General features: G+C 42.3%; 1 protein-coding gene across 49 annotated transcripts in view; it reads left to right on the top strand.

Annotated features, from left to right (window-relative positions):
- PTPRD (protein tyrosine phosphatase receptor type D) overlaps nucleotides 1-22,332 on the top strand; it is a 521,758-nt gene that overhangs the window by 377,955 nt on the left and 121,471 nt on the right. For 22 of the 49 annotated variants that reach the window (XM_040357852.1, XM_040357842.1, XM_040357815.1 and 19 more), the window contains 3 exons: nucleotides 7,979-8,139; nucleotides 9,933-9,947; nucleotides 14,904-15,016. In XM_040357852.1, the coding sequence (XP_040213786.1) occupies nucleotides 7,979-8,139; nucleotides 9,933-9,947; nucleotides 14,904-15,016 (289 nt within the window). The remainder of the gene's footprint in view (nucleotides 1-7,978; nucleotides 8,140-9,932; nucleotides 9,948-14,903; nucleotides 15,017-22,332) is intronic. The other 27 variants (XM_040357869.1, XM_040358160.1, XM_040357810.1 and 24 more) reach the window with 2 other exon arrangements.

Raw genomic sequence — 22,332 nt, 5'->3', positions numbered from 1 at the left:
AAAGGTGGTAAGAAGTCATCACAATCTCCACCTAAGCCAATTGGGAGTTAGTGGCAAACTAATTTAAATATCCCAATAGTCACAATTTTTGTATTATATGCATTTTTAATGGACTACTTGGTTTGGTGGTGGTGGTGGTGATTGTGGTGACAAGAACTGTTTCATTGGGCATTGTAGGGCAGATAGGGTAAGGGCAAAGCATGAAGACTGTAAAGCCCTGTACACATGATCGGTCCATCCGATGAAAATGGTCTGATGGACCGTTTTCATCGGTTAACCGATGAAGCTGACTGATGGTCAGTCGTGCCTACACACCATCGGTTAAAAAAACGATCATGTCAGAACGCGGTGACGTAAAACACAGCAACGTGCTGAAAAAAAGTTCAATGCTTCCAAGCATGCGTCGACTTGATTCTGAGCATGCATGGATTTTTAACCGATGGAAGTGCCTACAAACGATCTTTTTTTTTCTATCGGTTAGGTATCAAGATTGTTTTTTTTTAACCTATGGATAAATAACTGATGGGGCCCACACACGATCGGTTTGGACCGATGAAAACGAGAATCAGAATAAAGTGTTGTGGTCACACTCCTTTTCCCATCCAGGGTAATGTGGTCACAATTCTTTTCACAATCCAGAGTTCACCCAGTGAGTACTAGTAGCTCACCTCAAGAAGAGACCACAAGGGTCTAGCAGTGCCTTGATGAATGAGGCAATTTTGAGGTAATTAGGACCCCTTTCACACGGTGTGGGCGTTAGCAGTAAAGTGCCGCTAGTGTTAGGGGCGCTTTACCACTGTTATAGTGGCACTTTGGTGCTGATAGTGGGGTGCTTTTAACCCCCAGAAAGGGTTAGAAGGGGTTAAAATTGGCTGCTTAGCACTGCTTTGAAAGTGCTTTTAAGGTGCTATGAAAGCGGCACCCATTTGTTTCAATGAGCAGGGGAAGTGGAGGAGCGGTGTACACCCCGCTCCCACACCACCCCAAAGATGCCGCAAGTGCACCGCCCCAGCGTGAAATCACTTGATCATTCACACTGGGGCTGCAGAAGAGGCAATTTATTTTAGTGCAAAAAGTGCCTTAGTGTGAAAGGGGTCTTAAATCTCTCCCAGAAAGCTCTTATACTTCTCCAATGGTCATTGTTGAATAGAGGAGTGGAGAAGTATGTAAGCTTGCTGGTAGAGATTTTAATTACCATATTTATCGGCGTATAACACGCACTTTTTTCCCCCTTAAAATAGGTGGGCAAATTGTGTGTGCATGTTATATGCCGATATAGGGCTTCCTCGGATGAAACGAGCACTGCCGAAATAGACAGAGCCGGATCTCCTGTGTGCTCAGCTCAGCTCATAGTCACGCCCCGTGGACAGCTCCTAGCTTTGAGGTCCCGGCATTGGACAGTGTTATGTCCATCATAGGAGTCGGGCCAAGGGGCTGGACTGGGTGTGACTGTGAGCTGAGCCGAGTACACAGGAGATCAGGCTCTGTATATTCCGGGAATGGCAAGGCTGCAGATAAACAGTTATCAGGCTGCAATGATGGGCAAGACTGCAGATTGGCAGTTAACAGGCTGCAATGATGGGCAAGGCTGCAGTGGGCAGTGATCAGGCTGCAGCGAAGGGCAAGGCTGCAGATGGGCACAGATTAGGCTGCAATGATGGGCGAGGCTGCAGATGGGCAGTGATCAGGCTGCAGCGAAGGGCAAGGCTGCAGATGGGCACAGATTAGGCTGCAATGATGGGCGAGGCTGCAGATGGGCAGTGATCAGGCTGCAATGATGGGCAAGGCTGCAGATGGGTAGTGATCAGGCTGCAATGATGGGAAAGGCTGCAGATGGTCACTGATAAGACTAAAATGATGGGCAGGGCTGCAGATGGTCACTGATCAGGCTGCAATGATGGGCAATTGCGAGGCTGTAGATGGGCAATGGTGAGGCTGCAGATGGGCACTGATCAGGCTTCATTAATGGTCAATGGCAAGCCTGCAGATAGGCACTGATCAGGCTGCTATGATGGGCAAGGCTGCAGATGGGCACTGATTAGGCTGAAATGATGGGCAATGGCGAGGCTGCAGATGGGCACTGATCAGACTTCATTAATGGGCAATGGCAAGGCTGCAGATATGCACTGATAAGGCTGCATTGATGGGCACTGACCCTTATTTTGCTTCAAAATTATTATTTTTTTTTATTCTTTTTTATCCTGAAACTTCCCTCCTAAAATTTTTATTTGTTATAGTTTTTATTATTTTTCTGAAGCACAAGTTATTTGTTACTGCACAGTTAGTATACACCGCTCCTAAAACGCCTCAAAGATGCTACTTGCATCCCGCAAGTGCACCGATTCAGTGTGAAAGCACTTGGGCTTTCCCATTGGAGTGATAGGAGAGGTGCTTTACAGGCGCTTCGCACAATATTAATTATTGTGGGCACTAGGTGTATTAGCTATTTTTAGGTAGCGCCACATTTATTTTTTTCTTAATGGGCAAAATTAAAAATGAAATATATGATACAGTCTGTCAACAGCATTAGCATAGGATTTTTTTCTGAGTCCTCCCTGTATCATAGTTTTATTATCTGTTGATCTTGACAGTAAGTCTTTTAAGATTCTACTTGCTAAATGCTCGTACACACAATCAGAAAATCCTACAAAAAAACACAGCTTTCGAATCGATCGTATAATAATCTGATCGTTAGTACGCAGCTTTCATCCGAAATTATCTGTAGGGGCAAACACTAAACATTTTCGAGTGTGATACCAGATTATACGATTTTCATTTAATCAGTACAGTTTTCGTCCGAAAATACAATATATTACATAACTTCAATTTTTTTATTCTGTCATACGAGAATTTTCTAACTTTAGTAACCTCTTTATTTTCAATATGGAGACTAGAATGCAAAAAACAAACAAAAAACAAATGGCAATTAATCTGATAATCTCATCGTGTGTACCAGTCTTTAATTAGACCATGCCGTCCAGCAAAAATGGACGTTATAAGGTTAAGACAAACCATTTAACACTGACATGATGCTTACTATGATTGACCTTTATTAAGATAGTTAAAATCTTTATCCCAAAGTGAAAAATAAACCGTTGCTGCAACTGCTTAAAAAAATTATAGCTAGAGTTAGACTTTAAAGTGTTATTCACTTAAGTAAGGTCCATCTAAATCTACCAGTCCATCTATCCCTACCCTTTCCATGGTGGACAATGTGGCTGTCCAAGGGTGGCTATGTTGCTCCTCCATAAATACAGTAGAAGAGTGAGTGTACCTAGTTTCTCCTAGGTTTTATTGCTGCCTGTGTCCTCACAGTGGAAATTCTAAACTTTAAGTTGTCCCTGAAACAGAAATAGAGGGAAGATCTTTTAATGGAGGTACTTGTAGTAACAATTTTATAAAAGAGGAATACCTCACTTTGCTGAGATTCCCTCTCACTTCTTGTTGTGTCTCTATTGGGATGTTTAATAAATTGCCTCAATAATGGGACATAGATGGCAAAACAAAAACAAAAAAAGAACAGACAGTTTGTAACCCTACCATTTTCTGTCCCAGAAAATGGCTTTTACATATACCTTAAACGTAATTAGCATATCATAAATCTTGCTTTACCTTTTACTTTTTTGTTGTGATTGTCCTAGTGGGGCTAGAGCTCTTGGCAAGCAAACTGAGCAGGCAAGTCCAGACTACCAGGTACTGGGCTTATTTCCCTCTGGAAGATTCCAGAACTTTCCTAGACCAAGTAGGATATTTACTCTTAAAAGCATGTTCTGAGTCTGTTCAAGGCTCTCCAACCAGGTGTAACTGCTTAAAATAGCTCCAATGAAAACAATTCCTATAGCTTCCTTGACTGTTGATACTATGCAAAATGTTTCATTGAATCTTCTAGCTTTATAGATTAAAACCTGCCTTGTGTTACTTCTAATTACCTTAGATATGACTTGCATTAACCTTCTATTTTTCCACTTGTAATACCTAAGAATGTAATTAGCAGTGTATTGAATAATATCTGAATGGTGTGTGACTCTTGCAAATGTGAAGAGTGGTACCAATTTCCTCATTTCCTGTTCAGAGATGCTCTGCAATTGATAGACCTTCCTCTCAGAGATTATTACAGAAAGTACTGAGGCATGAACTTTCCAGCAGTTATATATTTTAAAATGTCTGTGGAAAATGAAAGGTTCCTGCTTTGTCTGGGGATTGCATGAATAAATAGCTTTTACGGGCGAACATCATTCCAGCCACATGATAAGAGACATGAACGGAAAGTTATATTCTGGAAATTTATAGCTAATATGTAAGCAAATTACAGCTTTCTGGGAAAAGATTCAACATAGAATGCACTCTAATTTGTTTGCGCACAACATATATATTTTTTTTTTAAACATGTGAATAAAACTGCATTATACAGACATGCTGAGCACTTCAGCTTTTCAAAATAATGATTGTGCCTATATGGATTTAAACATATGGCTAGAGTGCAGAATTGAATCATGCAGGTGTAATAACATAATGACTGATGTCAGTAAATTTATTTAGGATAATTTATTTCTCTTTATTATTGTAGAGCCATATCACATATTTGTGAGCTCAATAAATAAGAGTGGTGGGATGATATTGAAGTTAAAATCTTTACTTGGTTTCAACATTGAATTACAATAAAATGTACAACATGGTTGGAGCATTTGTAAAATAATGTAGATAATATACATATAGTACACTCTGATTATACATGAAAATAAAAATAACAGTGGCAAAAATCAACAACAATACAATACACATTGTGATCCTGGGACAGCTCCCTCCACATATACATTAGGATGGAGCCTATGTGTCTTCCGGTCGTCTCCTCCCCCCTATGGTCCACACTTGTGACTCCTTGTAAGCCCGGTTTGGTGGGTTCCCGTCAAGCGGAACGGGGGTTTCTCTTGCTATGGGGGTCTTCGGATCATTTTACTTCTCAGCAACCATCTCTGATTACATATTAATTCATTAACCCTTGAGTGAGTACAATTCCCCTGAAGAAGACCGTGACAGTTTAGGTCGAAACGCGTCGGGGTACTCATATGGAAACAATTGAATCATGATGTAACGTGTATTGTATTGTTGTTGATTTTTGCCACTGTTATTTTTATTTTCATGTATAATCAGAGTGTACTATATGTATATTATCTACATTATTTTACAAATGCTCCAACCATGTTGTACATTTTATTGTAATTCAATGTTGAAACCAAGTAAAGATTTTAACTTCAATATCATCCAACCACTCTTATTTATTGAGAACATCATGCCGCTAAAAAAACCCCACTGGGGGACCTTCCCATTTATATTTATGTTTTTGCATTTTCGGGGTGCGCGGCACACGGACTCCATATATGCGTTTTTCCTTGTTTTATCACATATTTGTTGTTCATTATCCATATAGCTGTATGCTGCTAGCTGGAAATTATGTTTACTGTCTATTATAGTATCATGAGCATTGATGCACTGAGTAGGGGCCATTGCCAATGTATGTAGATGGTTATATACTGACGAGTCTATATTATAGTGATTTGCAAGTCTAAAACTACACAGTTGTTTAAATGTATTTGCTGCTGAAAGATTCAACCACTTGTTGAACAAGCTTTTTATTTCAGTAGCAAAAATATTTTTTTATATTTATAGCCCAATGGTTAATCTTAACCACTTCCCGACCTCCTCATGTACATTTACGTCGGCAGAATGGCACGGACAGGCACAATCACGTACCTGTACGTCCTCTGCTAGACGTGGGTGGGGGGTCCGATCGGGACCCCCCACGGTACATGCGGAGGTCGGGTCCGCTCGGGGAGCGATCCGGGACGATGGCGCGGCTATTTGTTTATAGCCGCTCCGCCGCGATCGCTCCCCGGAGCTAAAGAACAGGAAGAGCCGTGTGTAAACACGGCTTCCCCGTGCTTCACTGTGTCGGCGCATCGATCACGTCATCCCCTTTATAGGGGAGACACGATCAATGACGTCATTCCTACAGCCACACACCCCTACACTAGTAAACACATACACAGTGATCCCTAACTCCTACAGCGCCCCCTGTGTTTAACTCCCAAACTGCAACTGTCATTTTCACAATAAACAATGCAATTTAAATGCATTTTTTGCTGTGAAAATGACAATTGTCCCAAAAATGTGTCAAAATTGTCCGAAGTGTCCGCCATAATGTCGCAGTCACGAAAAAAATCGCTGATCGCCGCCATTAGTAGTAAAAAAATAATAATAAATAATAATGCAAAAAAACTATCCCCTATTTTGTAAACGCTATAAATTTTGCGCAAACCAACCGATAAACGATTATTGCGATTTTTTTACCAAAAATAGGTAGAAGAATACGTATCGGCCTAAACTGAGGAAAAAAAAAAATTATATATGTTTTTGGGGGATATTTATTACAGCAAAAAGTAAAAAATATTGCATTTTTTTCAAAATTGTCGCTCTATTTTTGTTTATAGCGCAAAAAATAAAAACCGCAGAGGTGATCAAATACCACCAAAAGAAAGCTCTATTTGTGGGTAAAAAAAGACGCCAATTTTGTTTGGGAGCCACGTCGCACGACCGCGCAATTGTCTGTTAAAGCGACGCAGTCCCGAACTGTAAAAACCCCTTGGGTCTTTAGGCAGCATTTTGGTCCGGGGCTTAAGTGGTTAACTATTTAGGATGAATCTGTGTGTTGCATATTCATGGTAAAAAAACATGTTCACTTTAAAGACATAGTTAACCTTTACCGAAAAACTGCCTACACAGGTAAGGGGTGTCTGTAGAAAAAATAAAACTGTAGTTTTGACCAAAGCTGAATAATGCCTTTGCTATAGAAGTAGGTCATTTATGTAGCTCCTGAAGCCTGACTGCAAAACTCCCAGAGATGGTATCACCCCATCCTGGTATGTTGCTAGGACATTGCTAAGACTGTTACTGTTCATCACAGAACCAATTATTTCTCTATTTTAAACACCCTCACATGTGGTTTCTCTCTTCTGATGTAGTAACTTTAAGCTTAGCATTTTAGAGCTTACTCCTGTGATGTTGGGGGTGAACGGTAACAGTGGGTAGTGCCTTAGCAATATCCTAGCAACAAGGCAGGATGGATGGGCTGATGCCTTCTCTGGGAGTTTTTCAGTCATGGTTCAGGAGGTACATAAATTACCTACACCTATTTCAAGGGTATTATTAACGTGGATCAAAGCTGCATAGTTTGTTTTTATCTACAGACACCCCTTACCTAAATAGACAATCTTTTTTTTTTTTTTGGTAAAGATGAACTATGACCCCATAATGGCTTATATGTATTTTCAATTTACTTCCCTGTTGCTGGCAGTGTGGGGAAGAAGCCCTGCATAGCCCCAAGTCAATCTTAGTTAGAGCCCACACAAGGATAATGACTCTACTTATTCCATGTAATGATGGCCTACCTAAGCATCTAATCGCTAAGCATCAGTGCTATCATGTGTGAGGAAAGAAAGCCCCATTGGCCCCCATGAACTTGGATTTCCCCAGAAGGAGAACTAGGGAAAGGTGAGTATAATATGATGTGGGGGCTGGCAGCAATGTTTACTTGTTTATTTCCCCTGTTTGGGCAAAGCACAAGATTACTTTAAGTTTACAAGTTTTTAAATAGATGTTTTACATATGCTTTAATGAATTATATAAAATTGCAAGTAAACCTGTAGTACTGGGAGCATCCATGACACCAGTTGGGGAAAGTATTTTGGGTTCTCTAAAGAGGAAGCACAGCAGTAGCCTTTTTCTCTGATTGAAACTCTCTATGGAGCTCAAAAGCACAGGAAGTGGTGGAAGGAGGGATACCATGCTTTTGATTCACAAGAGAATATACTGATCTATTTACATAAATTTTACTTGCATTGAACTTTTATAGTATTATCACTGTATATAAGCTGATATAAACAAAACTGTTAGATACTGATACATAACTACATATTTTCAGACCATGTATGCCACAAGCCCCTATTCAGATCCAGTTGTCTCGATGGAACTTGATCCACAGCCAATGACAGATGAAGAAGAGGGATTGATATGGGTAGTGGGACCAGTTCTCGCTGTGGTTTTTATCATCTGTATTGTCATAGCAATTCTTCTTTATAAGAGGTAAGTTTTACTGGATTTTTGTGTAATTGTGCGCAATAAAAGTGACACCTGGAGTTCATGCAGCATAATTTTATTGGTATTTGTACAAAAGTGACATAGAGGGTGAGATTTACTAAAACTAGTGCACACAGAATCTGGTGCAGCTGTGGATGGTAGGTTGAGGTTGTTCTTTATCATTTATTCACCTGGGCTAGTCAGGAATAGCAGTGATCCTCTCCTCTAAATGTATATGCTTTATAAGATCACGTCAGTACATTCACATTTAGTGTAACCTAATATACTAATAATATTCAAATTCATATTATAAATGAAGACTATCTATGTTAGCTTATTCAGATTCACAGCTCATTTTATTGGTAGTGAAGGAGTTTTAAAACCAACTGCCTATGTACAAATGCACCTTGGCCTTTTCACTTTGGTGTTTAAATAACTTTTTTCAATGCTAACACTTCAAGTTGAACTGACGTCAAAAGTGTACTTTAGTTACACTGCTTTTTCCTGCTGTTATGAGCATTACCATTTAGAATCATACAATATTTACCCACGCTCTTTCACAGTCCAACCAGCTACTGTCTCTCTGTGAGACAAGACTGCTTTGCTGCCAGCTTCTAAGGTGGCTCATGGCAAATCATGGGTTAGAAATTTAAGTTTAAAACAAAATAAATCCGCGCTATCCTAAATATATGAGCAGCTACAAAAACCAATAGACAAATGGAAAGAAACAAACAAGACATATAAATTGTAGCGCTAAATGGTAACCCAAATAGTGAATAAGTATAAATGACATATAATTAAACATATAACGGGGTATGTGAAAATCACCATGTGAATGGTGTACAATAAATGATGTGAAAAAATTATACATAAGTAGGTGAATGTCCAATAAAGAAATCCTATATAACCATATAGCTTGGAAAACATGAACGTCCAATGAGTGAATAGTCCTATGTAGACAATGAAGCCAAATAGTATTCCCATACACCGTGAATGGACCGCCACCAAATACACTGAGGCTTACCAGAAAGGCTTACCAGAAATGTTGAACCCTAAAGAGCATACGCTCAGAGGGTCAACAGAGCTTGATAAAATCCCTGGATGTATCACATGTGAGACCAGATCTTCAACAGCAATAAACAGATAACTCCAAAGATATCGATCAATGTAAGCCGATGAACGTGCTTGGAGGTAGTGACCCACAGGCGGTCAAACAGTAAATCAGATGATGTTGAAAGATAAATAGGAAAAGAAGAGGCACATAGTGTAAAACGGTAGGCAATGAGTGTTTTAATAAAGATGGAAACACTTACATCAATGTAGGCAATTAGCGCTTGATCAAATGTACACAGCAGCAGTGGAGTCTCCCGACATGTTTTGCAATATGTTGCATCGTCTGGGGTATACCCCAGACCCCAATACCCCAGATGATGCAACATATTATGATTTTCACATACCCCATTATATGTTTAATTGTATGTCATTTATAGTTATTCACTATTTGGGTTACCATTTAGCGCTACAATTTATATGTCTAGAACTTTAAGTTTGTAGATAGTTTCAACATACTTTCCCCACCAGTGAATTGTGGTTGTGTACATAAAGGGAAATTATGGTCAGCATATGTGAAAATTCTGTTAAAACGCATAATAATGGAATATTCAGGTTCATTATGTTTTGATTTTATTTGTGCCTAATTGCTTGCACATAATATAAGAGTCTGTAGCAATCTCTGTGTGTTGGAGCTTTACTTGTCATCTAACATTTAACCCTTTCTTTTGTGCTTCTTTAAAATGGAGCAGTAAACCAGACAGGTGAGAATTGTTTCACAGTAGTATAATAACTGACCAGTGTGTGTGTGTGTTTGTGTATACTGTATATACATATATGCATTTAGGTTTTTACCGGATGTTCCTGGGTCTATGCCCTAAGGAAGTTTGGAGGACTACGTAGCAAACTGACTCACTGCACACAAATCTACTGACAAAGATAAATATTTATAACATACTTCTCTTCTTTGCCTTTGTGTGAAATGGCTGGGACCCAGACACTGTACAGAGAAACACTGAGAAACCACAAAATATCATATGCAGTATGACTTCATGTACATAACTTTATCATGCACACTTAGCACATACTGTACATGCGTTATTATACGTTTTTCTTTATTACTCACTCATGATACTATTTAAGATTTCTGGCTCAGAGCCTATATTACAGCTCAAGACATTTTAGCTGCTCATCTTCAACAATGAATAAAAACTATAAGAAGGTTCTTCAGAATTGTAAACTATAAGTGCATCCCAATAAATGCCATACTCTTCTGGCTGTAAAAAAAATAACATTTTAGAATATCTGCATAATACAGTGTATATGTCTAAGAGTACAAGTTAAAAATGTTTTACTATTTAAAATGTAAAAACATGTTGTTAGAGAGCAACTGAGACTAGTATATAGTTGAACCATATTTTCTGTGGGTGAAAAATAAACAAGAAACCTTTGTAATGCTAACAAATACACTATAGCTGACTTACCAAACCATTATTCAGTATTCCTATTCTAATTTAGCTTTGTTATTCGAAGTGAAGACCTTGCCGGCAAGTCACAGAATTTATTAATTTTCTCTTCTTGAGCTCACTTGCAAGACTTGTCGGGGCTTACTTTCTGTAATTAGTATTCAGCTTGCTGATATCGTCACCTACAAATAATTAAATGTTTCCAATACTTCTGTATAGGTAATAAACTCCTCGTCTTTGTTATGCTAAAAGTGCACAGAAAATGCTTGCCGAAAATGGCACTGGCATGAGATTTTATTAAGATAGGAAACTGATGAGTTCTTTGTCACACATTAAACAACTCAGCCATGGCTTGAGCTCATTGTAACTCTCTTCATCCAAAAGGTGGTAGATGATTTCAAGCATGCAAAGCCAAAGAAGCAATTGCAAGGGGAATCAGTCAGTGTTGTCCAGAAAACAATTAGCCATATGTTTACAAAAAGCAATAGTCTTGGCTCCTTAACACAAATGAAAAACCCTAGTAAATTGACAACATATAAATGAGCTAATATGCTATTGTAGGCCTCCATCTGTCTTTGCCAGTGGTCTGTTAACAAAAAGTAATACTTTTCTCACTGACATCTACTATACATTTAAGAAAATTGAGACACAGTTCCAATGAAATTCTGGATAAATGTCCATAAAAAAGGAATCATATTTTGAAGAAGGTCATCTGAGCATGCAGCATTTTTAACCACTTAAGGACCCCCTACCTACGATATACGTCGGCAGAATGGCACATCTGGGCACAATCACGTACCTGTACGTGTCTCTTTAAGGCCCAGCCATGGGGTCGCGAGCACGGGACCCGCCGGTGTCCCGCGATCGGTCACCGGAACTGAAGAACGGGGGGAGGTGTGTAAACACACCTTCCCCGTACTTCATTGTGGCAGTGTCAGTGATCGTCTGTTCCCTGATATAGGGAAAGACGATCACTGACATCACACGTACAGCCCCGCCCCATACAGTTAGAAACACATATGAGGTCACACTTAACCCCTACAGTGCCCCCTAGTGGTTAACTCCTAAACTGCAATTGTAATTTTCACAGTAATCAGTGCATTTTTATAGCACTTTTTGCTGTGAAAATGACAATGGTCCCAAAAATGTGTCAAAATTGTCCGATGTGTTCGCCATAATGTCACAGTCACGAAAAAAATCGCTGATATCCGCCATTAGTAGTAAAAAATATTAATAAAAATGCAATAAAACTGTCCCCTATTTTGTAAATGCTATAAATTTTGCGCAAACCAATCGATAAACGCTTATTGCGATTTTTTTCTACTAAAAATAGGTAGAAGAATACGTATCGGCCTAAACTGAGGGAAAAAAAAAATGTTTTTTTATATATTTTTGGGGGATATTTATTATAGCAAAAAGTAAAAAATATAGAAAAAAAATCAAAATTGTCGCTCTATTTTTGTTTATCGCGCAAAAAAATAAAAACCGCAGAGGTGATCAAATACCATCAAAAGAAATCTCTATTTGTGGGAAAAAAAGGACGCCAATTTTGTTTGGGAGCCATGTCGCACGACCGCGCAATTGTCAGTTAAATTGACGCAGCCGAATCGCAAAAAGGGGCAAGGTCCTTAACCTGCATAATGGTCCGGGTCTTAAGTGGTTAATAAAACAGTTTCAGAATTTTGTTTTCTAAGTACATATAAGTAAATGATATAATAGCAACTCACTCAAGTAAATTGATTTAAATTAAAACAATTGTCTACTTAGTTTAGCAAGTGCCAGAATTACTTTAAAATGGTTCTGGCTCTAAACTCAAAAGATATTTACCTTATTGCATTACCAGCTTTAACTCCTTCCCGCCAACCATCTCCTGGCCCTTTAACCACTTCCCGACCTCCTCATGTACATATACGTCAGCAGAATGGCACGGACAGGCACATGTACGTACCTGTACGTCCTCTGCTAGACGTGGGTGGGGGGTCCGATCGGGACCCCCCCCCGGTACATGCGGAGGTCGGGTCCGCTCGGGGAGCGATCCGGGACGACGGCGCGGCTATTTTATTTTAGCCGCTCCGTCGCGATCGCTCCCCGGAGCTGAAGAACGGGGAGAGCTGTGTGTAAACACAGCTTCCCCGTGCTTCACTGTGGCGGCGCATCGATCGGGTGATCCCCTTTATAGGGGAGATCCGATCGATGATGTCATTCCTACAGCCACACCCCCCTACACTAGTAAACACACACACAGTGATCCCTAAATGTTACAGCGCCCCCTGTGTTTAACTCCCAAACTGCAACTGTCATTTTCACAATAAAGAATGCAATTTAAATGCATTTTTTGCTGTGAAAATGACAATGGTCCCAAAAATGTGTCAAAATTGTCCGAAGTGTCCGCCATAATCTCGCAGTCACGAAAAAAATCGCTGATCGCCGCCATTAGTAGTAAAAAAAAAAAAAAAAACTATCCCCTATTTTGTAAACGCTATAAATTTTGCGCAAACCAACCGATAAACGATTATTGCTATTTTTTTTACCAAAAATAGGTAAAAGAATACGTATCGGCCTAAACTGAGGAAAAAATAAATTATATATGTTTTTGGGGGATATTTATTACAGCAAAAAGTAAAAAATATTGCATTTTTTTCAAAATTGTCGCTCTATTTTTGTTTATAGCGCAAAAAATAAAAACCGCAGAGGTGATCAAATACCACCAAAATAAAGCTCTATTTGTGGGGAAAAAAGGACGCCAATTTTGTTTGGGAGCCACGTCGCACGACCGCGCAATTGTCTGTTAAAGCGACGCAGTCCCGAACTGTAAAAACCCCTTGGGTCTTTAGGCAGCAATATGGTCCGGGGCTTAAGTGGTTAAAAGGAAATTTTAAAATGTTAAAAATAAAAATAAATACTGTGCCTGTGCAATAAATGATTTACTATAATCTTCATAGTGTGAAATTAATAAAGTGCAATTAGGGGAAAATACTAACAAATTTCAAGTGCTCAGTAAAGTGCTTTCTGTGCCATAGCTACAATGGGGGCAATTCATAATAAATGTGTGTCACAAATATAATATAATAAAGCAAACTCATAAACAGTCCATTCTGTGTCCATTTTCATTAGTGTGCTAATATTCTTTGCATAGACTCTTGAGAATAAAATGGTGATTGTTGCAATATTTTATGTCACACGATATTTGCGCAGCAATCTTTCAAACGCAATTTTTGGGGAAAAATACACTTTCTTGAATACCAAAAACAGAAACAGTAAAGTTAGCACAATTTTTTTGTATAATGTGAAAGATGATGTTACGCCGGGTAAATAGAAATCTAACATGTCATGCTTTGAAATTGTGCACACTCGTGGAATGGCGACAAACTACAGTACCTAAAAATCTCCATAAAAATTAATGGTTACCAGGTTAGAGTTACAGAGGAGGACTAGTGCTAGAATTATTGCTCTCACTCTGATGATCGCGACAATACCTCACATGTGTGATTTAAATACAGTTTACATATGCGGGCGCTCGCAGGGACGGGGCGCTTTAAAAGAAAAAAGTTTTCTTATTTATTTTTTTACATTGTCACTTTAAAAAAATATTTGATCACACTTATTGCTGTCACAAGGGATGTAAACATCCCTTGTGACAGTAATAGGTGGTGGCAGTTTATTTTTAAAATGGTGCCATTGGCAGCCGAGTAAACTGCAAGTGACGTTGTGATGTTGCTTCCGTGTTTCTAGAAAGAAGACCGGAACAAAGCCGTTTCTGGCTTCCTTCCAGTCTTACTCTAGCTGGCGGAAGTGCCAGATCATGGATCGGGTCTCCCAATAGGACAGGAGAGAGCGGCAGAAGGCCACGGGAGGAGGGATGTTTCCTCTCGGTCCTTCAGGATAACAGCCGAGTGGCTTTTATCCACATCGGTTGTTATCTCTGAAGAGCCAAACGCCCTTTTTAAAAAACGGTACTGGCATGATGCATGCAGCTGCATGCATCATCCCAGTATGACCCCTTAAAGGCGAGGCCACATATGTGTGTACGGTCGGCGGGACGGGGTTAAACACCTGATCATTTTTTAATTAATAGCATTTGGTTTTTCAAAATATATTTATTTAATAGTTTTAGTAAAAATCATTAATATATTAATATATAGGTTTACTGGTGCTGTATATTTTTGTTGCACTTATATGATCGTGTACCTATACTGTTGTAATGTCACAAGCTACATTGGCAGATTGTCTTTTACTGTAAGTTTTCTTATACAGGAAAAGGACGGAGTCAGACTCGAGGAAGAGCAGTTTGCCTAACAATAAAGAGATCCCATCCCATCATCCCACTGATCCTGTTGAACTCAGGCGTCTTAATTTCCAGACACCAGGTGAGTAGTATGATTCTCAATCATTACTTTACACCAGTGGTCTCCAAACTGCGGCTCGAGGGCCGGGTGTGGCCCTCTGCTTCTGTTTTTCCGGCCCTTTGGGCACTATTCCTCCCACTTATACAAGACACTATTCTGCCACAACAATGGGGCACCATTTCTCCCACTGACACCAAAAATAGGGTACTATTCCCCCATATGATACCAAGGACTGGGCGCTATTCCTCCCCCTAATACCAAATGTGTCAATGCTTACTCCCACTTATGCCAGGAAACTTTCCAATCCCGCTGGCCATAGTCCGACCCTCCTAGAGTCTGAAGGACAATAAACCAGCCCTTTCTTTAGAATGTTTGGAAACCCCTACTTTACAATGAAAGTATCCCAAGTCTTTTTTTTAATCTGATCATTTAAGTCTATTTTTATATTGTAAACCAAAACTTGTGTATGTATGTCAAATATGGAGTATTTTTGTCTTTTACATATTTGGAAATACTTATTATGAGACATACTGTACTATGTTTGATACACATATTTTAAAAATATAAATCTAACATTAGGCTTTTGTTTTTCAGTATTTTCTTATAAATTCCCCAAACAACCTAAAGTTTAGTGTTTTTGAGGTATGGCATGATCACTTTAAGGCTAGGTTTACACTTCCGGTTATGACTTTGTAGAACCATGCAGCTGAACACTGTTTTTACCAGAAAAGGATGCAGTGTTTGTCCTTTAAAACAATATATTTTTAGTCTAAAGGGGGGATTCAAGTGTTAGAGCTGAAGTGGTTAATTGTGTCATATTTCTAACTACTGTATAAAATGCTGGAGAAACTGCTTTAATTTATTTAGCATATACAATCTGGGAATATTATTATAAATTAGTTGTAATAGTAGTAGTGGGTTATTAAAATATTGGCCAGCACCGTTGCCTTTCCAAATACTGTTAAAAATTGCAGTGCCTTTAAGTATTTTCACTGCTATTCCAGAACCTCATAAGACTACAGTTATTAGACGTCATAAATCTATGTTAAAGCCCATTTAAAACCACAAAAAGAAAGCTTTTACTTAATCAATGAGACTTCAAGGTGATTGCCTAAACATATTAGTTATCCTCCAGCCATGAAACCATGTATACATTTATATATAAAAATAACAGCTTTCAGTGTTTATTAATTAGGTAAGAATGGCTAATTAGGCTGCATCAATATTTAAATAGATGAGATGGTTTGGTCTTTCATTTAGCAGTCTTTACTGACTCAACGGGTTATTAAACTACATGGAATGACCTGACACAAAGGGCATTATGTCTATTAGCTCTGAATATATATAAAGTAGGAAATAAGGTAAGCCGATTATTCAATAGTTGCCTAAAAGGCTTTGAAATTTCTGCAAACATATATATTTATGGTTACATCACACAGAGTAGATGTATTGACATGGCTGTTCCTATATGACTGTCAACCAGTTGTGGTATGAGAATAGGCCTACAAAATTAAATTGTATTTAATAACCACTGGAGTCCACAACAGCATTTAAAAATGGCACAGCGAGCGTGACGATATATTCTCTAGCCACCCCAGTGCCATTTGAAATGGTCACCCAGCCTCAGTAGTTTCTGCAGCCCCCATTGGCAGTGGCACTGGAAACGACAACTGTTCGTTATAGTTGGGGTCCAGCACTACGCCAAGGAGCTGAAACAATCATTTTTTGGACTTTTGATCTTGCTATACAGTGCTCCATAGGAGTGCCTGTAGCAGATTGCTGTGAACGTAGTTCTTCCACATTATGGGCCTGATTCCCAAAAAAGCTGCCTAACTTAACTTTCAGCAGTTAAGTTACACTGACTTAAAATTTCTACCTAAGTGCCTGATCCACAAAGCACTTACCTAGAAATTTCAGGCCGTGTAACTTAAGTGCCGCCGTCGCAAGGCGGTCCTCCTCTCCGGGAGGGCGTTTAAAATTTAAATGAGGCGCGCTCCCGCGCCGGCCGTACTGCGCATGCGTGTGACGTAATTTTCCCGACGTGCAGCGCGCGAACGTAATTGACGCCGGGCGGCTTTGTGGATTGCGACGGGACACTAAAGTTGCGACGGGTGAAAAAAAATATATGCGCCGGGAAAACAAATAATTATAAAAAAAATGACAGCGTCGCTCAGCATGCATTCCTGAGAGGGAGAACTCCATGCCAATTTTCAAAGAAAAAACCGGCATGGGTTCCCCCCCCCCAGGAGCATACCAGGCCCTTAGGTCTGGTATGGGTTGTAAGGAGACCCCCCCACGCCGAAAAATCGACGTAGGGGGTCCCCCTACAATCCATACCAGACCCGTATCCAAAGCACGCTACCCCGGCCGGTCAGGAAGGGAGTGGGGACGAGCGAGCGCCCCCCCCCCCTCCTGAGCCGTGCCAGACCGCATGCCCTCAACATGGGGGGGTTGGGTGCTCTGGGGCAGGGGGGCGCACTGCGGGCCCCCCCACCCCAGAGCACCCTGTCCCCATGTTGATGAGGACAGGACCTCTTCCCGACAACCCTTGCCGTTGGTTGTCGGGGTCTGCGGGCGGGGGCTTATCGGAATCTGGGAGTCCCCTCAAATAAGGGGGCCCCCAGATACCGGCCCCCCACCCTAAGTGAATGGATATGGGGTACATCGTACCCCTACCCATTCACCTGGAGGCAAAAAGTAAAAGTTATTAAACACACAACACAAGGGTTTTTAAAATAATTTATTAGTCTGCTCCGGAGGCCCCCCCCTGTCTTCTTTATTAGCTCTAATACCAGGGGGGGCTTCTTCTTCCGCTCTCCGGGGGTCTTCTCCACTCTCCGGGGGGGTTTCTTCTTCCGCTCTCCGGGGGGGGGGGGTCTTCTCCGCTCTCCGGGGGTCTTCTTCTATCTTCGCCGCTCTCCGCTGTTGACTCGGCGCACCCCGGTTCTTCTGCAGCTGTCCGGTGCCTTCTTCTTCAGCGCTGGCTGCCTGCTATCTTTGTGTGTTAGCTCAATTACTAACAGGCAGCCAGCGCGGTCTTCTGTGACGTCAGGTTCTTCTTCTCCCCTCTTCCGATGTTGACTCGTCGCCTCTTGACACTGCAATGATGGAAGCGCGCCTTGCATCCCATTTATATAGGCATCACCGTCCCATCATGCTCCGGTAGGTACCCACGTGGTGGGTGCATGTGGGTAGGCACCCACCACGTGGGTACCTGCCGGAGCATGATGGGACGGTGATGCCTATATAAATGGGATGCAAGGCGCGCTTCCATCATTGCAGTGACAAGAGGCGACGAGTCAACATCGGAAGAGGGGAGAAGAACAGAAGAGAAGAACCTGACGTCACAGAAGACCGCGATGGCTGCCTGCTAGTAATTGAGCTAACACACGAAGATAGCAGGCAGCCAGCGCTGAAGAAGAAGGCACCGGACAGCTGCAGAAGAACCGGGGTTCGCCGAGTCAACAGCGGAGAGCGGCGAAGATAGAAGAAGACCCCCGGAGAGCGGAGAAGCCCCCCCCGGAGAGCGGAAGAAGAAACCCCCCCCCGGAGAGTGGAAGAAGACCCCCGGAGAGCGGAAGAAGAAGCCCCCCCTGGTATTAGAGCTAATAAAGAAGACAGGGGGGGCCTCCGGAGCAGAATAATAAATTATTTTAAAAACCCTTGTGTTGTGTGTTTAATAACTTTTACTTTTTGCCTACAGGTGAATGGGTAGGGGTACGATGTACCCCATATCCATTCACTTAGGGTGGGGGGCCGGTATCTGGGGGCCCCCTTATTTGAGGGGACTCCCAGATTCCGATAAGCCCCCGCCCGCAGACCCCGACAACCAACGGCAAGGGTTGTCGGGAAGAGGTCCTGTCCTCATCAACATGGGGACAGGGTGCTCTGGGGTGGGGGGGCCCGCAGTGCGCCCCCCTGCCCCAGAGCACCCAACCCCCCCATGTTGAGGGCATGCGGCCTGGCACAGCTCAGGAGGGGGGGGGCGCTCGCTCGTCCCCACTCCCATTCCTGACCGGCCGGGTAGCGTGCTTTGGATACGGGTCTGGTATGGATTGTAGGGGGACCCCCTACGTCGATTTTTCGGCGTAGGGGGGGTCTCCTTACAACCCATACCAGACCTAAGGGCCTGGTATGCTCCTGAGGGGGGAACCCATGCCGGTTTTGAATTTAAAAATTGCCGTGGAGTTCTCCCTCAGGAATGCATACCAAATGCCGTCGCTTGAATGGGCCTTTACAAGGTGTGACTAACTTTCCACATTGTAAAACCAGCCCTAGTTTTGCGCAAGCAAATGGGAACCTACGCAGAAATCACAGTGCTGAAAAGCTGATGAAAAGCGTTGTGGATCTGCTTAAGTCCTCATTTGCATACTCAAAGCTGCATTTCCATGAGAAATGCCCCCAGCGGCGGATGCGGTACTGCATCCTAAGATCTGACCGTGTAAGTGTCTTACACATGTCAGATTTTCTGCCTAACTTTGGAAAAAGCCTTTTGAGGATCGTTTCCAAAGTTACAGTAGGTGTTTGTGATATTGTGTTTTTAGCACGACAGCATCGCACTGATTCTCGGCGACATGGTGCCGAGATCTCGCCGACATCTCGCACTCACTGGAATAGTGACAGCACATCCCAGCAAGCGCGTCATAGAAGGGACGGGAGATCCGACTTGGATTCCCGCCAATTCTACACGTGTGCGGCGTTTGTTATGAATCCTGAGGGGGAAGTCCCCGCCGGATTTTAAATAAAAATCCGGCATGGGTTCCCCCCTCAGGAGCATACCGGGCCCTTAGGTCTGTTATGGGTTGTAAGGAGAGCCCCCCTACGCCGAAAAAAACGGCGTAGGGGGTCCCCCTACAATCCATACCAGACCCGTATCCAAAGCACACTACCCGGCCAGCCAGGAAGGGAGTGGGGACGAGCGAGCGCCCCCCCCCCCTCCTGAGCCGTACCAGGCTGCATGCCCTCAACATGGGGGGGTTGGGTGCTCTGGGGCAGGGGGGCGCACTGCGTCCCCCCCCACCTCAGAGCACCCTGTCCCCATGTTGATGAGGACAGGGCCCCTTCCCGACAACCCTGGCCGTTGGTTGTCAGGGTATGCGGGCGGGAGGCTTATCGGAATCTGGGAGCCCCCTTTAATAAGGGGGCCCCCAGATACCGGCCCCCCACCCTAAGTGAATGAGTATGGGGTACATCGTACCCCTACCCATTCACCTGCAAGAAAAGTGGTAAAAACACAAATAAACCACACAGGGTATTAAAATATTTTATTAGTCTGCTCCGGAGGCCTCCCCTGTCTTCTTTATTAGCTCTTTTACCAGGGGGAGCTTCTTCTTTGACGTCTTCGGGTGGGGGCCGCCGTCTGGTTCTCTTCCACCGCCGGGGGGGGTCGCTTTTAAAAAAGCCCCCACCCCCCGGCGGGTTTCCTCCGGCGTCTTCGGCGGGGGGGCTTCTTCTTCCGCTATCCCGACGGGTCTTCTCCGCTATCCGGGGGGTCTTCTCAACTCTCCGGGGGTCTCCTTCTATGTTCGCCGCTCTCCGCTGTTGACTCGGCGCACCCCGGTTCTTCGTCTCGCTGTCCGGTGCCTTCTTCCGTGCTGTACGTCTTCTTCTCCTTCCGTGCTGTGAGTTCTTCTTCCGTGCTGTGACGTCATGTTCTTCACTTCGCTTATTCTCCCGATGTTTACACGCCGGCTCTTCTCGCTGAAATGACCGGCGCGCAGCTTGCATCGGACCTATATAGGCCTCACAGTCCCATCATGCTCTGTACCTACCCATGTGATACCTACCCACGTGGCTCGCTCGTCCCCACTCCCTTCCTGGCTGGCCGGGTAGCGTGCTTTGGATACGGGTCTGGTATGGATTGTAGGGGGACCCCCTACGCCGTTTTTTTCGGCATAGGGGGGCTCTCCTTACAACCCATAACAGACCTAAGGGCCCGGTATGCTCCTGAGGGGGGAACCCATGCCGGATTTTTATTTAAAATCCGGCGGGGACTTCCCCCTCAGGATTCATAACAAACGCCGCACACGTGTAGAATTGGCGGGAATCCAAGTCGGATCTCCCGTCGCTTCTATGACGGCTCTGTCTCCATCGCGGCAAGCCAGCTCGGCGCTGGCTCCCGCGATGGGGCTCGTAGGTGCTCAATCTCGCCGAGAAAGAGAGCGAGATTGACACAAAATCGGGTTCACCTACTGTAGGCACAGACTGAACAGCAGTTACGCCTGCGTATCTCTTTTGGGAATCAGGCCCTATGTTTACATCGAAAGGAATGAGACATTAAACTATTTCCGGATAGCCTAAAAGCACATTTACGGATATCCTAAAAGCACATATCCTAAAAATAAATACAAATAGTATTTGCTACCTGCATCACAGTGTAGCATCGAAATGGGAATAAAGCTATCCTAAAGTAAAACATATATTTTTGCTTTTACCACCCCTCTGCATTACATAAAATGTACACATTATTATATTTGAATTCGCAAACGTTGTTAATTATATTTTGTGGTATACATATGGGGGTTCTCAAAATAAAACCAGGAAAAAATGATAAATATATCCAAATGTGCTACCAAATTAGGCCTTTTCTGCCCCAAAAAAGTGTATAATAAGTTACGATAGACTAAAAACACTTAAAATATAATCAAGACATTATCAAAAATGAAAAAATGCTCTTGGATTTAAGGAGGTTTAGAGGCAAAAAGACCTGATAATGTAATGGTTAAGGAACTAGAACTATGTACTTTTTTCCCAAAAAGCTAAATACATACTCAAAATAATTAAAAGGATGGTTCTCCTGCCAAAGGGTTTTTATTTCTGTTATCCTGTCCTGATATTTAAAAAAAACTGAGCCACATATCACATTCCCATCTGCCAAGGCCTGATTTTCATCTGTTGCGGTGAAGTAACACTTTCTGGATTTGTTCCCCCCCCCCCAGCCTGTGTGACTGGACAGTTAAAGGAGATGCTGCACACTGATAAGCTCATCTCTCTGTCTCACCTTGCTCTCTCCTCCTATCAGTATGTCTTTTGTTGGCACTGTATCACAACTCACTGACTCCTTACTGGGTTTCTCCTAGTCTGAGATGTGCTGTAAATTGGATTTCATGTGCATACAGTTGACAAATACACCTAGTGATGCATTAATGACTACAGAGCTGTATTAATGTGTGTCTTTTATATTTGCCTAAAGTTCAGCTTTATATTGTCTGCTGGATCAACTTTGGAGTATTACATTATATTTTTGAATTTAGATGTATTTTTATTTTTAATCTAGGCCTCATTTTAAGTCGATAAAATGCATTTATGTTATAAATAAACCACATTACTAACATTAT

Source organism: Rana temporaria, chromosome 1 (assembly GCF_905171775.1).
Source record: "Rana temporaria chromosome 1, aRanTem1.1, whole genome shotgun sequence".
In the NCBI taxonomy this organism is placed as follows: domain Eukaryota; kingdom Metazoa; phylum Chordata; class Amphibia; order Anura; family Ranidae; genus Rana; species Rana temporaria.
Note: the sequence above shows the minus strand (reverse complement) of the source record. Positions and strands in the feature narration are given on the sequence as shown.